Source organism: Panthera tigris, chromosome B4, assembly GCF_018350195.1.
Source record: "Panthera tigris isolate Pti1 chromosome B4, P.tigris_Pti1_mat1.1, whole genome shotgun sequence".
NCBI lineage: Eukaryota > Metazoa > Chordata > Mammalia > Carnivora > Felidae > Panthera > Panthera tigris.
In genome coordinates, this window is record NC_056666.1 from 140654943 (window position 1) to 140670793 (window position 15851).

The 15851-nt window shown below is 45.5% G+C and overlaps 1 protein-coding gene across 2 annotated transcripts in view; it reads right to left on the bottom strand.

Annotated features, from left to right (window-relative positions):
* The window catches only part of SYCE3 (synaptonemal complex central element protein 3), a 28570-nt gene extending 16751 nt beyond the window's left edge, over positions 1–11819 (bottom strand). Inside the window, exons 1-2 of one of the 2 annotated variants that reach the window (XM_007094015.3) lie at positions 11705–11819; positions 404–512 (exon numbers count right to left, since the gene is read on the bottom strand). In XM_007094015.3, the coding sequence (XP_007094077.1) occupies positions 404–512 (109 nt within the window). In that variant the 5' untranslated portion in view covers positions 11705–11819. Of the gene's footprint in view, positions 1–403; positions 513–2439; positions 2506–11704 lie in introns of those variants that run through there. The other variant, XM_042990899.1, reaches the window with a different exon arrangement.
* Between the last annotated feature and the right edge of the window lie 4032 nt (positions 11820–15851).

Sequence of the window (15851 nt, forward strand, 5' to 3'; positions counted from 1 at the left end):
TTCAGCACCTCATCAGTCTTAGCGCTATTACTCTGAACTCTTTCTATTTAAACGACTCACAGGAAGAATGTTCCAGTTCTGTTCATAGGTGTTATATTAACATTGTCATTTTCTGAATACTTGAGCTTGGGTTTGGTACTGTGCCCAGTTACAAAAAAGAAATCGCTGTTTCTGCCCACAGGAGGATAATAGTCCAGTTGAAGAAGTAACATGGAAACACACATACAGTAATCAGAAAATAATTCAAGGCAATATTTAGTGGTGTTGTCAAATTTTGTGGCATAGTAGTTACATGGTATAGAAGCTGAGAAGTGGTCAGGGAAGGCCCGTTAAGGCACTTGATCTGAGCTCAGCAGTGTAGGAAGAATCTGAGCTACTGGACGTAAGGGGGAAGACATTGTACCTGAGATCTTCTCCATCTCTTCTAGTAGCTTTTCCAAGTCTTTATTCAGGTCTGACAGCATTTTCAGCATGTTGTCATAGTTTCTTTCTCCAGGATCAGAATCAGCCATCTAGGCAGTGCACAAAAAGAAGATGCAGTGAGACAGACTGACGTTTCAATTCCAGCTCTATTACTTATACCTGGGTAGCCCAAGCCAGAAACCCAAGGCCATCTTTAATTACCTCCTTATCTTCTTTTCCTGACCAAATGGGTCACTGAAACTCACCAATTTTATTTGTTCATGGAATAAATATTTAATCATCTATGGGTCAAGAAGGTCTGCTGCTTGGGAGTCACCAGTGAACTGAACACTGCCTTTTGGAACTCATAGCCTGGCCCAGCTCTTTAAAATCTCTCAGTCCCTTCCTTTCTCTCTCCAAGGTTGCAGCTTTAATTCGGGTCCATTCCATTAACCAGCATTGAATAGATTTACTGAGCATCTACTATGTGTCAGATGTCTACTATGGATGTGGATATTTCAGTGTATTTGTAGATCCAGACAGAAAAACCCATGCTCTCACAGAGCTTCCATTCCATGGAGGAGACGAATAATAAACAACGGAATGGTAAGCATACCTTCAGTTTGTGGTTCACTGCACAAAGAAAACAAGACAGCGTGGTTTAATAAAGAGGATATTTCATGGGGAGGGGTGCTTTTGCTTATTAGTCCTTTCTAATGAAGTGACATTTGAATTGACACTTGAATGATAAAAAGGAGTTGGCATATAAAGAGCTAGGGGAAGAGTTCTAGATAGAGGGAACGGCTCAAGAAAAGGTGGGAGTGGCCCTGATATGTTCTGCTTTAAGGCGTGAAAAGAAAGTAAAGAATGGGGTTTGGGAGAAAAGTGGTATGAGACGAGATCAGCTAGGTAGGCAAGAATTTTTTTTTTTTTTTTAATTTCAGAGAGAGAGCGAGCGAGCAAGCACACGCACATGTGAGCAGGGGAGAGAGAGACAGAGACAGAGAGCGAGAGGGAGAATCCCAAGCATGCTCCATGCTCAGCAAGGAGCTCAAGGCAGAGCTTGATCTCACAACCCTGGGATCATGGTCTGAGCCGAAATCAAGAGTCTGATGCTCAACCAACTGGGCCACCCAGGTGCCTCCAGAATTTTGGTTTTATTTTGAGTGTGAGGGAAAGCCACTGGAGGTTGAGAGCAGGGGATATATTTTAAGATAATGACTTCAGGGGTGCTTGGGTGGCTCAGTCGGTTAGTGGTCAACTTCAGCTCAGGTCATGATCTCATGGTTCATGGGTTTGAGCCCTGCATCAGGCTCTCTGCTGTCAGTGCGGGGCCTGCTTCAGATCCTCTATATACTGCCCCCCTTTCCCCCTCCCCTGCTCACACGCTCTCTCTTTCAAAAAAAGTAATAAATAAACATTAAAAAAAGATAATGACTTCAGCTGCTGTTTGGAAACTGGACTATTGCAGAAGGTTGAGAGGAGGCAAAAGTGGGAGAACCAGTTAGTTAAGAGAGCATTAGAATGATCTAGAGATGGATGCAGCTTGGACTAGGGTGGTAGGTAATGATATCAATGGTGAAAAGTGGAAGGGTTCAGGCTATAGTTTGGAAGATGAGCCAAAAGAATTTGGAAGAGGATCTGATGTGTCTATATTTGCAGGGGTAAATGGTAGGGAGAGAGATATCAAAATGCTTCCTAATTTTTATGAGAACAATTTGATACATGGTGGTATTACTAGCCAAAAAGGGGAAGACTAAGAGAGGAGAAGATTAGAAGGGAAACCAAATGCTCTATTTTGAATGTTAATGTGAGATGCCTATTAGGCCTCCAAGTGGAGATTCAAATAGGCAGTCGAATATATAGGCCTGGAGCTCAGGAGAAAGGCTGGAGTTGAAAATACAGAGTTTGGAACTGATGGTGCAGGCTCTCTTCACCTTTCGTTTGGACTATTTTCATAAACTCTTGACTGATTTTTCTGCTTTTAGCTTCCTCTTGTCAAATCCATTTTCCAGTTCACCTCCAGAATGACCTTACCTAACATGCAAATCTGACCATGTCACTCTCTTTGCAACCTTTCAATAGCTCCCATCTTCTTTCAGGATAAAATATAATCTCTTTACTATAGATATAAGATCCCTTAATATCTAGCTCCTGACTGTTCCCATTCTCATCCAGTTCTGAGTTGTGACCAAATAATTGAAGAAAGCCTTAAGAGATCTAGAATTTGGGCTCCTGGGTGGCTCAGTTGGTTGTGTCCAACTTCAGCTCAGGTCATGATCTCACAGTTTGTGAGTTTGAGCCCCGCATCAGGCTCTGCACTGACAGTGTGGAGCTTGCTTGGGATTTTCTCTTTCTCCCTCTCTCTCTTCGCCCCTTCCCCACTTGCATTCCCTCTCTCTCTCAAAATAAATAAATTTTAAAAAGAGAGATCTAGAATTTATTGAGATATTTAAAATCCGTAAGAGTTGTGTATTTCCATGAGATGTGATAAAAAATATCCATGAAAAAACCACAAAACTCTGTAAGGTTAAACAATCTACAGTTTTCCTACAAAAGAGCTAAATAAATAAAAAATGTAATAAAATAATTCTATCATGTAGGTGGTTGCAAAAATCTCTGTGAAGGCAAAGTAGATACACAATTCATATCTATGTTGTGTGGGGTACTTGCTCAATTCACTAATTTATAAGGTTGCAGTTATATTCTTTTACCCATACATTTAACACATATTTATTGAGCACTACTCTAGATTCTGAAAATACAGCAGTGAACAAAACAGGTTAAAATCCTTGGTTTCATGGAATTCATACTCCATGGTGAGAGGAGACAATAAACAAGATTAATAAGTGAAATAAACATAAGGAGGGGAGAAGTACCAAGGAAAAAAGTCAACCAGAGATAGAGTGTGGGAGGAAGTGTGTGTAAGGTGATGGCTGAAATTTAAATAAGTGTACAGTCTTGTGATGAGCACCAGGTGATGTATGGAAGTGCTGATTAATATTACGCTGTATGCTAACTAAATCGAATTTAAATAAAAACTTACAAAGAAACAAAACAGAGGAGTAAAGGGGGGGAAAAAAGAAAGAAGGAGGCAAACCAAGAAACAGACTTAACCATAGAGAACTGAGGGTTACTAATAGGGAGGTGGGTGGGGAGATGGGTTAAATTGGTGATAGGGATTAAGGAGTGCACTTGCGTGAGTACCAAGTCTTATTGAAAGTGTTGAGTTGCTCACTATATTGTACACCTGAAATTAATATTGCACTGTATGCTAACAAAATGGAATATTATATTATATTATATTATATTATATTATATTATATTATATTATATTATATTTTGAGAGAGAAGCAGGGCTCATCCGAAGCAGGGGCTCATGTTTTACCCTAAGCTGGGCTCATGCTCACCAAATGTGGGGCTTGAACTCATGAATCGTGAGATTATGACCTGAGCCGAAGTTAGATGCTTAATGACTAAGCCACCCAGGTACCCAATTAAGTATAATTTAAATAAAAACTTAACAATAAATAAGTGTACAGGGAAGGTCTTTTGACTAGATTTTCACTAGAGACTTGCAGGAAGTGAGAGAATGAGCCATGCAGATATCTGGGAAAAGTGCATCCCAGGCAGAGAAGAGAGTAAGAACAAAGGCCCTGAGCTACGAGTCAGCTGGACGAGCTGAAGGAAGAGCAGCAAAGGCAATATAGTTGGTACAGAGAGAGTGAAGGGGGGAGCAGTAGAAGATGATGTCAAAATTGCGGGGTGCAGAATTATGGTGGGCCTTGTAGTCCACAAAAAGACTCTGGCTTTTTCTTTGAGTGAGACGGGAGCTGGGAGGATGATAATCTGATTTATGTGTTAATAAATCACTGGATTGAGAGTAGCTTGTCTGGACATGGGCAGAAGCGGGGTGACTAGGAGGCCACTGGAATAATGCAGGTAAGAGATAATAGCTTGAATCAACATAGGAATGATGTAAGTAGTATGAAGGAGAATAGAATAGTTCAGGGTATATTTTGAGGGCAGGGCCAACAGGATTTGCTGATGAGTCAGTGTGGAGTCAGGGAAGACACCAAAATTTTTGACAGGGTAACCAGAAATGGAGATACCATTAACTGAGATGGGGGGAAACTGGAAGACACTGGGTTGTGTGGGGAGAAGAAAGAACTCAGTTTTGAACATATTAAGATGCCTATGAGGCATCTGAGTGGGTATGATGAGTAGGCAACTGGATAAAGGAATTCAGAGAGAGTAGACTAAAGATAGAAACTTGGGAGTCATCAGCATATAGATGCTATTTAAAGACATGACAATGGGTGAGATCAAGGGAGATGAGCCCATCATCAAGTTTGGGGAGATGTGAAGAATCTAGCCAAAGCAACTGAAGAAGAGGGGCCAGAGAGGTAGAAGGAGAACCAGTCGGAGTCTTAAGTAAAGTCCAGACTCTCAGAGAATCCCTGGACCCCAGCCAGTGTCCTCTGATCATATGACATCTCAGGAAACTGAGAAGACAACTCTGAAAAGTACAAGAGAAGGGAACTTTAAAAATTGCACGGGATAAAATAGATGCTTCCTTAGTGAGTGAATAACTTACAATGTTGAGAAGGTAAGGAACAAAGAAAGATAGGACACGTTCAAGACCATAAAAAGCTAGAATTACTGCGAGTATTTGGTATTTTATGCATTTCTATGTTTAAGAGAATTTGGCTTATTAGAGTAACAGGTCAACTTTGTCATTCTAGCTTAAAATGTGAAATTGATTATGGCTTATAATTTTAAGTCAAAATCTTACTAAGTTTATAAAGAGATTTAGGACATTTTTAGGGAATCTGAGGTTCATTATATTTATTAGTTTGACTTATGATATTTATTTTATTTTTTAATTTTTTTCAACGTTTATTTATTTTTGAGACAGAGAGAGACAGAGCATGAAGGGGGGAGGGTCAGAGAGAGGGAGACACAGAATCTGAAACAGGCTCCAGGCTCTGAGCTGTCAGCACAGAGCCCGACGCGGGGCTTAAACTCACGGACCGCGAGATCATGACCTGAGCCGAAGCCGGCCGCTCAACCGACTGAGCCACCCAGGTGCCCCAATATTTATAAGAATTATTTAAGAGAGTGGGAAGGTTTTGGGGAGCCTGGGTGGCTCAGTCAGTTAAGCGTCCGACTTCGGCTCAGGTCATGATCTCACGGTTCATGAATTTGAGCCCCGCATCGGGCTCTGTGCTGACAGCTCAGAGCCTGGAGCCTGCTTCAGATTCTGTGTCTCCCTCTTTCTCTTCTCCTCCCCCTCTCATGCTCTCTCTCTCTTTCTCAAAAATAAACATTAAAAAAAAAGTGGGAAGGTTTATTATTAAGACAATTGAGATACTTAAAGAAATGAAATATATTAAGTTTACAATTAAATGAGTTTAAATTTATAAATAGAAAACCTAACAATAATGTTATTTAAATAATTATTAAATTTGCTAGCCTACAACAAGATTAAAAGTTTAGAATGAGGGCACCTGGGTGGCTTAGTTGGCTGAGGGGCTGAGCGTCTGACTTCAGCTCAGGTCATGATCTTGTGGTTAATGAGTTCCAACCCCACATCCGTTGCTTCTGTCAGCCTGTCAGCACACAGCCCGCTTTGGATCTTCTGTCCCCCTCTCTCTGCCCCTTCCCCGACTTGTGCTCTCTCAAAAATAAATAAACATTAAAAAAAAAACTTTAGAATGAGATAATCATATTGAGGATAAGTAATCTAATAATCTGATTTAGAATAACATTTATAAACTAAACTTAAATGCTCAAGGAAAGATGGATTTTTAATATTAGTAACTTTAATAAAATATTAATTTTTAAAATCAAACATTCAAATACTCTTTTCTCTGTCTAAATAATGCCTTTAAAGGCACCAAAGCTCATATTTATCAATATCTAGCCATGTCCTCATATGTACCCTAAGCTTCAGTCATATCAAAGATTTTGTAAATTGGGGTGTCTTCCATATGCCAACCACTACAGAAATTGGAGATTAAAAAATAAATAGGTATGGAGCACCTGGGTGGCTCAGTCAATTAAATGTCTTATTTTGGCTTAAGTCATGATCTCACAGGTTTGTGAGTTCGAGCCCTGCATTGGGCTCTCCACTCTTAGCGGAGTGCTTTGGATCCTCCGTTTCCCTCTCTCTGCCCCTCCCTGCCATGCACACACAGATTCTCTCTCTCTCAAAAAAGTAAACATTAAAGTAAATAAATAAATAGGTACATAGTCATGCCAACAAGGAAATAAGTCTGGTAAAAAGAGACCTGTTGTACCGCAAGATTCTCTGAAGAGCAATAGCCATTCGTCCAAATGTCCTTGCTCAGTTTCAAACCAAATCCTGCTCAAATAGCCTTTATAGCCATGTCATTGAGGACTCTGAGAACACCATGTTCTCTCTTGCCTCTATGTGTTTATATATATTATGCTACTGCCTGAAATACCCTTGCCTCACTCTCTCTGTTTTTAAAGACTTAGTTCAAGGGCCACTTCTAGAAATCTCTCCTTACATTTCTAATCAGCCAACCCTGAAGATTTCACCTCTCTTATGTTCCCGCAACTTCTACACCTCCTTCTAGCCAGATATTGTTGTAAGCATTTGCATCTTTATCAAAACCATATAAGGTAAGTACTATTATTATTCCAACTTACAGATGAGGAAAACAAGGCTCAGAGAAATTAACTAAATTGCCCAAGGTCAGACAGCAAAGACGCAGATCTGAGAATTGCGTCCTGACAATCTGGCTGCAGTCTGCGTGCTCACACATTATACTACTGGTATGCAATAAATTCTTGATAAATATGTGAGTGAACACAACCAATGAAATGTAGTAAGCAACTAAAGAAAAACTTCTGTGTACCCTGAAATCCTGGACTAGAATCCAGGCTCTGCCATTTACTGACTGTGAGATACTGGAAAGTTGAAGTCTTAGTTTCCCCTTCTGTAAAATGGAAATGATACTCACGGTCCGTGAGTTTGAGCCCCGCGTCAGGCTCTGGGCTGATGGCTCAGAGCCTGGAGCCTGTTTCCGATTCTGTGTCTCCCTCTCTCTCTGTCCCTCCCCCGTTCATGCTCTGTCTCTCTCTGTCCCAAAAATCAATAAACGTTGAAAAAAAAAAATTAAAAAAAAAAAAATAGAAATGATAGCTCCTTTGTAGGTGAAGATGTACATAGCTATGGATAGAGTAGGCACCCAAATTAACAAATTAAATAGTAGGCGTGACTGTATGTGTAACACGAGGTACACACAGAGTAGTTGCTCAGAAAACATTTTACTATAATTAGGTGAGAAAGAGATGTGAATCTAATGATATAAAAGATAACATTTATTTCATGCTTAATATGTGCCAGGAACTGCGTAACTTCTCAACAAACATTGACTGATTTCACAACAACGTGACAAAATTAAGTGCTATTATTCTCCCTGTTGTACAGATAAGGAAACAGAGGACTGTGGAAGGACCTATCCAAAGACACACAGCTAAATAGTAGTAGGCCTGGATTCAAACCCAGTCCTGATTCTAGAGATGGAGCTCATTAGCATTACATTTTCTCACGATTGCCTCAGACAATACAGTGGGTAGTTTTGAGCTTGACAGATGGAACAAAGGGGGAGAAAGAATGGGGGTAGAGGAATGGAATGAAGAGGCTCTAGGAGTTCAATCTGGGGCAGCTTGAGTGTGTGGTGCCTATGGTGTACCCAGGTAAAGTTATTTAACAAACAGTTGAAATACAGGATTGGAGCCCAAGAGAGAGGGTAAACTGAAAATAAATGTTTGATGGTAGTTTAAATTATGGGAAAAGATAAAATCATTCACGGTGAATGTATAAAAGGAGAAGGGAAAATGGATTTGGAAAAGTCCTTAAAAACCAGCTCTTAAGAGCAGTTGGAAACAAGCCCGTAAAAGGTACTGATAAACAGTCAGAAATGTAGAGAACTGGGGAGTGTGTAGTCGAGACCACAGAAGAGAGGAGGGACTGGCCAATTAATTCATTTAGTCAACAAATATTTATTAAATGTCAGGAACTGTTTTAGGTGCTAGGGGTATATTAGCAAACAAAAGACAATAATCCTTGCCCTTGTGGAGTTTACATTCTAGTCAAGGGAGACAGATACATAAATACATAATTTATGTGTATAAATACATAATATATAAATCTATAAAACATATATGTATAGGAACATATAAACATAAAATGTCAGGTGGAAATAAGCGCTATGAAGAAAATATAGCAGAGTAAGGTAGGCTAAAAAATAATGGGAGTGGGAGGAACCACTATGGAAATCTGCTCTGAGGTGAATCTTCAAATAGCCTCAAGAAAGTGAGCACAGGAGTCCGGTGGCTACCTTGGGGAAGAGTACTGTGCAGAGGGAACAGGAAAGAAAAAGCCTTGAGGGTACGTGTGCTTGGGTGTGGTTGAAGAAGGTCAAGAAGGCTGGAAATGCTGGAGTGGAGTGAAGGAGGGTAGGCTGTTAGATGCGGCTGAAAGACGGGAGAGGATACTGCAGTTTATATAAGACTTTGGCTTTTATTCTGAGTCATAGGAGGAGAAGTCCGAAAAATTCGACAGAGGTGATGGGATTTGCGTTAGGATTTAAAAGGATCACTCTGGCTGCAATGGTGGAGGTGGCAGAGCAGAGAGGAAACTGCCGCAAAACTCCAGGTAAGGGATGGCAAGGCTTGGACCAGAGTGTTAGAAGTGGGGGGAGCGCGGGTTGCTTGGATGGCTCAGTTGCAGTTAAACCCCCGACTCTTGACTTTGGCTCAGGTCGTGATCTCATGGTCCCAAGACAGAGCTCCGTGCTGGGTGCGCAGCCTGCTTAAGATTTCTTTCACCCTCTCCTTCTACCCCTTCCCCCCGCTCACGTGTGTGCACATGCACGTGCTCTCTCTCTCTCAAAAAAAAAAAAAAATAGTGGAAATAGTGAGAAGTGACTGGATTCTAAATATGTTGTAAACCTTGAGCCAACAGCATGTCCTGGCACCCAAGTAGAAATATAAATCTGGAGTGTGGTGAAAAGTCTGGCTGAACATCCTTATTGGGGAGTCACTGGGGTACAGATGACACTTAAAGCCATGGGACTAGTTGAGATCTCCTAGGAAGTGAGAGTAGATGGAAGAGAGGTGACCTCTTCAATATTCAGAATTTGGGAAGAAGAGGACCAGCAAAGGTAGAAGAAAAACCAGCAAAGAAAGTAAACAAAGAGTGATCCATTGTGTCTCATATAAAGTAGCATAAGCAGGGGCACCTGGGTGGCTCAGTCGATTAAGCGTCTGACTCCTGATTTCGGCTCAGATCATGATCTCACCGTTGGTGGGATTGAGCCCAGTGCTCTGTGGAGAGTATGAATGGAGCCTGCTTGGCATTCTCTCTCTCTCTCTCTCTCTCTCTCTCTCTCTCTCTCTCTCTCTCTCTCTCTCTCTCTCTCTCTCTCTCTCCCTCTCCGGCTCACACATGCTCTCTCTCTCTCTCTCAAAATAAATAAACATAAAAAAAAAAGTAGCATAAGGAATAAAAAGTGACCATGGATTTGACAATCTGAAGGTCACTGGCAATCTTGACAGAAGCTGTTTTCGTGAGGTGGCGTGGACAAAAGCCTGATTGCAACGTGCTTACAGAGAGGGTAAGAAGAGAAGTAGAAACTTGCGTGTTCTGGTTCAAAGAGAAGCAGAGAAAGGGTCGGTAGCTGGGATGTAACGTGCAGTCACAGGTGTCTTTGGTTTTGTGTTGGGAGATGTTACACCAATGTCAAATATTACGAAAGGACCAAATGAATTTAGGACATCTTGTTTGGGCGTCAGGCCTAAGTGAGTAACAGGAACAACAAGATTTCCACGAATCAACAATTAATGAAGCATTAAACAAAAGAGGACATGCAGATTTCATGGAGACAGGACAAATAGGAGAGAGTAAGAAGGTGACAGAGGGAACGTTTTCTGTTTTTTAATTCACAAAGGCAGAAACCTGCCTGTGTTTAGGCTGTGTGGAAAGAGCTAGTTGAACGGAAAAGGCTGAAGAACGCGGAGAAAGGGTAACCTATGGCGCAGGGACCGGTTTCCGGTAGGAAAGTGGTCACATGACCCTGAGAAGGGAGGGGAAGGCTAAGGCAGGTTAAGGGGCCAGGTGGTCCAGGCTCAGCTGAGGTCTCTAGCTCGCCCGCAAATGGCAATGAAAAGGTTCTTCTCCTAACAGGCATTCTCGGTTTGAGGACAATAATAAGGGTTAAAGCTGTGTGCCCCCTACAGGCACCCAGACGTGCAGCAGAGAAGCAGGGGTAGCGTGCCGAGGCCACACGGCTGCACAGCAAACGCAGGACTCCGGGGTGGCACAGAGAGAGGGGATGGACGTGGCTGGCCGGGGATTTTGAAACGCGTGGGGCGGACGGGCAGGGTGAGGACACACGTAAGGCAGCGGACTTAGGGCTGAGAGGATGCGGGGGGAGCCAGCGGAGGCCCAGTGGGGACATGAGGTCGAGGCCCAGGTGGCCTGGGGCTGGGGGCTGGGGCCAGGGTGATGCTGGATCTCAGGGGAGGGATGGCTAGACGGGGAAAGGGGGTGAGCAAGCCTAGGGCGGAACGGAGGGCCAGAGCGCTTCCAAAGCCAAGGGAACGCGGGGAACAGGACACTAAGGGGGCTGGGCGAGCAGTGGGGGGGGGGGGGGGAGGAGAGCAGGAGGGTTGGGGATCACTCCGGGCGTGAAAGGCTCGGGGTCGCAGGGGTCCTGGGCGCCGCAGAGCGCAGAGGTGTGCAGAACTCCAGGGCCTGGAGTCCGAAGAGTCCGGTGGAGGCTGGGCCCCCCTCGGCTGAGACAAGAGGGGCGCTCGGGTCACGGAGGCTGTGTGAGGGCGAGGGGCGCGCGCGCGGTGGGAGTCCCGGAGCGACGGGGCGAGAGGCTCTGGGGCCGCTCCCGGTGAGCGGACGTCAGGAACCGGAGAGTGTGGTCTAGCGAGCGCAGGTGCTCCAGCTGTGGCGGCAACACGTGAGAGGGTCAGGTTGGGCGGGAAGGTCCGGGGTCTGGGATGTGCAGTGTGTGGCGTCTGCAGGAGGCGGGGAGGGGGGGGGGCGACGAGACTGGGGTGTGGGGGGGGTGCGAGTGAGGAGACACGTGGGGGGGTGGGGGGAGGAGACACGTGAGGGGTGGGGATTTGTGGGGGGAGAAGACACGTGAGGGGTGGGGGTGTGGGGGCGAGGAGACTGGGGCGAGGTCACGGGTTACGTCTGAGAAGGAGTGGGGACGCTGCGGTCAGGGCGCGCAGCGAGGGCGTGGCTCACCTCCCGCACCGCCTGCGCTCGCGTCAGGATCCGCCGTCCACCTACGCAGCCTGGGGCACGAGGTCCAAGCTCGGAAAGGCACCCCGCCCCTTTCCGTTACCAGATCCGCCCCCAGAAGTGGCTTCTCGCCCTCATTGGCCAGTCTCCCGGAGCGGAAGGGGCGGGGTCACAAACACGTGAATGCGCCCACTTCTGGCCGGTCCCAAGTGTCAGCCTCCAGGTCTCATTGGCTACTCTGTAGAGCGGAAGGGGCGGAGTCGTCTCCGGCTGGTCTCGCACGTGGGGCTCTGGGTCGCAGATGGGCCGAGTTCCCAGACTGAGGACCGGCTGAGATCTCGGGAGAGCAGAATTGCAGCGAGGGTCCACTGGTGGTCCTGATCATTGTGTTCCTCTCTGTGGCTCATGAGTGTAAGGTATGCACTCAGGGCCCTGTCTGCTTGACCACTGTGCCCCCAATGTTCAGGACAGCACTTGGCACAGCAGGTGCTAGTAAGTATTGGTTCAATTAGTTCGACGCCCAAATATATTCAGTCTTGACAACTACAGTGCTGGCGGACATTGTTGCATCTGTCTTACAGAGCAGGAAACGGAAAAAGTACATGCAACTGGGGAGAGTGTGAGCTCTGGCTCCAGTCCAGGCCTGCCAGGCATCACTGGCCTCCAGGCGGTGGAAGCACATAGCCCCAAGTCAGGACAGGCAAGAGAACCGCTCACGGTTCTGCACGTTAAGCTGTGGGGCTGCACGTTAAGCTGTGGTCCAGAGGAGGCCGGAGAGATGCTCACACCTCAAGAGGCCAGTCTAAGGAGCTCAGTCTTTACTTAGAGGGCACTTCGGAAGGGTGGGAGGCAGAGGAGTGACATGGTGAAGCGGTCTCTCTGGCTGCTGGAGGGAGAGATGAAGCAGACTGTTGCTGTGTGGGTGAATGATGTTGGAGATGTGGACGGGGTGGAGGGAAGTACACAGAGTAGAAGCCTTTTAGAAGGTAGACTTGACAGGGCTCGGTAATGTGGGAAGTGAAGAAGAAAGAAGGAATGGGTTGGTGGCTGTCTGGAGGGTGATCACTGGCTGAGTTGGGGAGCAGTGGGGGAGAAGCTGACTTGGAAGGCTGTTAACCAGTTTTGAACACTTTGAGATTCCAGATAAACCTGGGACCCACTGAATTTTCTTTCAAGGATTCTGATTTTTAGTGGACTGATTGCAGAATAGGAAACAGAGCTATAACTGAGCCAGACAGTTCTGGGCACAGAGTATTTGCCCATCTATTGAGGCCATACCCCCTCCCCAAGCTGGCAGGTTCCTGCCCCTTCTGAACCTGGTTCCCTTGCTGTCCCTTCCCACCTGTGAGCCACCCTGCATACTTTTATTCCTTCCACCTTTGCTTAGACTACCCAGAGCTGATTCCTGTTACGGCATCTCAGAAAAATACTAATCAGCAATAACTCTGATGGGTGATGAAGACAGCTTCAGGAAAGAGTAGGAGTTTACCAAGATGAGAACAACACAGGATTTCAGGCAAAAGTTCTATCAAAGGCAAAGTCAAGGATGTGAAAAAGCCTTCTTCATTTAGGGAATAGAGAGTCTGGTTGGGGCTCAGCATTCTTGAGTTGAGGCAGAAGATCATTTGGGCTGGAATGTGGGGGCCTTGGGTACCCTGCCTAGTGGATGAGGTGAGCTATCTGAAGAACCCTGCAGAGCTCAGGCCAAGAAGGATGGGCTCTCGGTAAGCCCAGAGATGTCAGTCTGGTCTTCCCATGCCCCTGTGCATCCAAAACCAGCTAACTATTCACCAAATGTTTTCTTTATATCCTTGTCATATAGCCAGACTGTATTTTCCAGCCTTCCTTGCATTATGAGCCCTGGCCAGTGAATGTGGCAGTAAGTGCCCTGTATCATCACCAGGCCAGATCCGTAAAAGCTTCCCACGAGTGATACTTTCTCTCTCTTCCCCATGTACCTGCTGGATGTTGATGTCCAAGGCAACCTGGGACCTACTTGAGGAAGGCAGGGCTTCTGTCAACATGCCTTTGAATAATGGTATGGAGCTGAGTCTCCATCTCAGCCAACTGAACAAGAACTAAATTTCCCTTGGGTTAAACCATGAAGATGTCAGGATTTATCTGTTATGGCTGCTAGCCTTTACTAGTGCAGATCTGTAAACCTATGAGAGACAAGTAGCTTGTTCGGGTTTGATGGGTTGTCACCAGAGGTTTATATCTTGGTTTAGCACTATGGTTTCTCCTCTTACTTATTTTAACCAAGAGCAAATCAGATAAAAAAAAAAAAACAACTTTGGATTTCAACATTAATTAAAAGCCAGCTTTTTGGAGACCCTGCTTACTGATCTCCCAGAGCTGGGTGAACTGATGAGCCCGGACACCTACCAAAACCCAGACACCTACCCAAGGTAGGTTACACAGACACCCAGAGTGGCAGAGGTCTGTGAAGATATTTTTGGAAGACCAAGAAAGCTCTGAAATGGAACGTAACATTTTGTGAGCTTAGATTTAGTTTTATAAGCTTCTCACTGAGACTCAAAGGAGGTTAGGAGTCTCTGCCCTGGGAATCCTCTCATGTGCTCTTAGGGCTTTAATGATCTTCAAAGTGGTTCTCAGGAGCCTACATCTCCTTAGCTTTCAAGTTATATTTTGAAGAGTCTGAGACATTTTCACGAATACTCCCTATAGGCACATCAAACTCAACATTTAAAATTCTCATCCAATATCCCAATCACCCAAAGCAGAAAATATGAATATCTTTGGTGCCTCCCTATCAGGTTTTTCGGACCTTCAACATTCTCAGTTTCCTGAGACTCCCTTCCTTAGTCTAAGTCCTGCCATTTCTCCCAACCTCCCCCCCCGGCCCCCACCAAGAGCAGTAATGACAGGTCTCCTTTCTGTCCTTACCAGCCCCTACTTTGTTATTTTTTTTTAAGAATTAAAAAAAAAGTTTATTTATTGAATTTGTTTATTTATTTACTTTTGAGAGAGGCAGGGAGAGGGGCAGAGAGAGAGCGAGGGAGGGAGAGAGAGAGAGAGAGAGAGAGAGAGAGAGAGAGAATCCCAAGCAGTCTCCACAGTGTCAGCAAGGAGCCCGATGTGGGGCTCAAACTCACAAACCATGAGATCATGACCTGAGCTGAAACCAATAGTTAAATGCTTAACTGACTGAGCCACCCAGGCACCCATATTTATTTATTTTGAAAGACAGAGCATGAGTATGGGAGGGGCAGAGAGAGAGGGAATCCCAAGCTGACTCCACGCTGTCAGCACAGAACCTGACATGTGGCTCGAACCCATGAACCATGAGATCATGATCTGAGTTGAAATCAAGAGTCAGATGCTCAACTGACTCCAGAGTCAGGTGCACAACCCCCTGCCCCCCGCCCCCCGCCGTTGGTTCTAATGTCATTTAGGTTGGCCATGATGATCCCGTTAAAATTTAGGGCAGGTCATATCACCCTCTGCTCAAACCTCAACGTCTCCCCCGTCATTCAGGGAAACCAGAGTCTGGCACAGTCCACCTGTTCCCCGCCCCCCCCCCGGCTCCGCCCCCCCCACTAATTCTGTGCCAGCCACAGACCGTCCAGTACTGTTCCTGCATTGCAGCAGGCAATGCTTCCACCTTGAAGCTTTGGCTCTTGCTGTCCACTCTGCCAGGTATCTGCTGCCCTTGCATGCTCATTTCCTTCAGGTCTGAGTCCAGTGGCCCCGCTCCGGAAGGCCTGCCTGTGCAACCCCATCTGAAATCGCCACCCACCCCTCCGCGCTCCCTCCCCTTACTTTTCTCCTTAGCACTTATTTCTATCTGACTTACTATATAATTTACTCATTCTTCTTCGTTAACGCCTGCCTCCCCACTAGACTCTAAGCCCCAGAGGGAGGGACTCTTTTGGCCAGTTTTATTCACAGCTGTATCCCAGTGCCTAGCCCACGGTAGCACTCAATAAGTACTTACTAAGTGAATTATTCCAAAAGCCTCCTGGTTTCCCTGCCAGCCACTCCGTCCCCTGATCCATGCCTGTTTCACCTAATAGTGAATTCCACATAGGTCGGTGCCTTGTTCACCACTGAACCCCCAGCACAGAGCTCGACAAACAGAGCTTCATGAGAGAAGGCCCAGGATTATGTCTAATTCATTTCTGGGCTC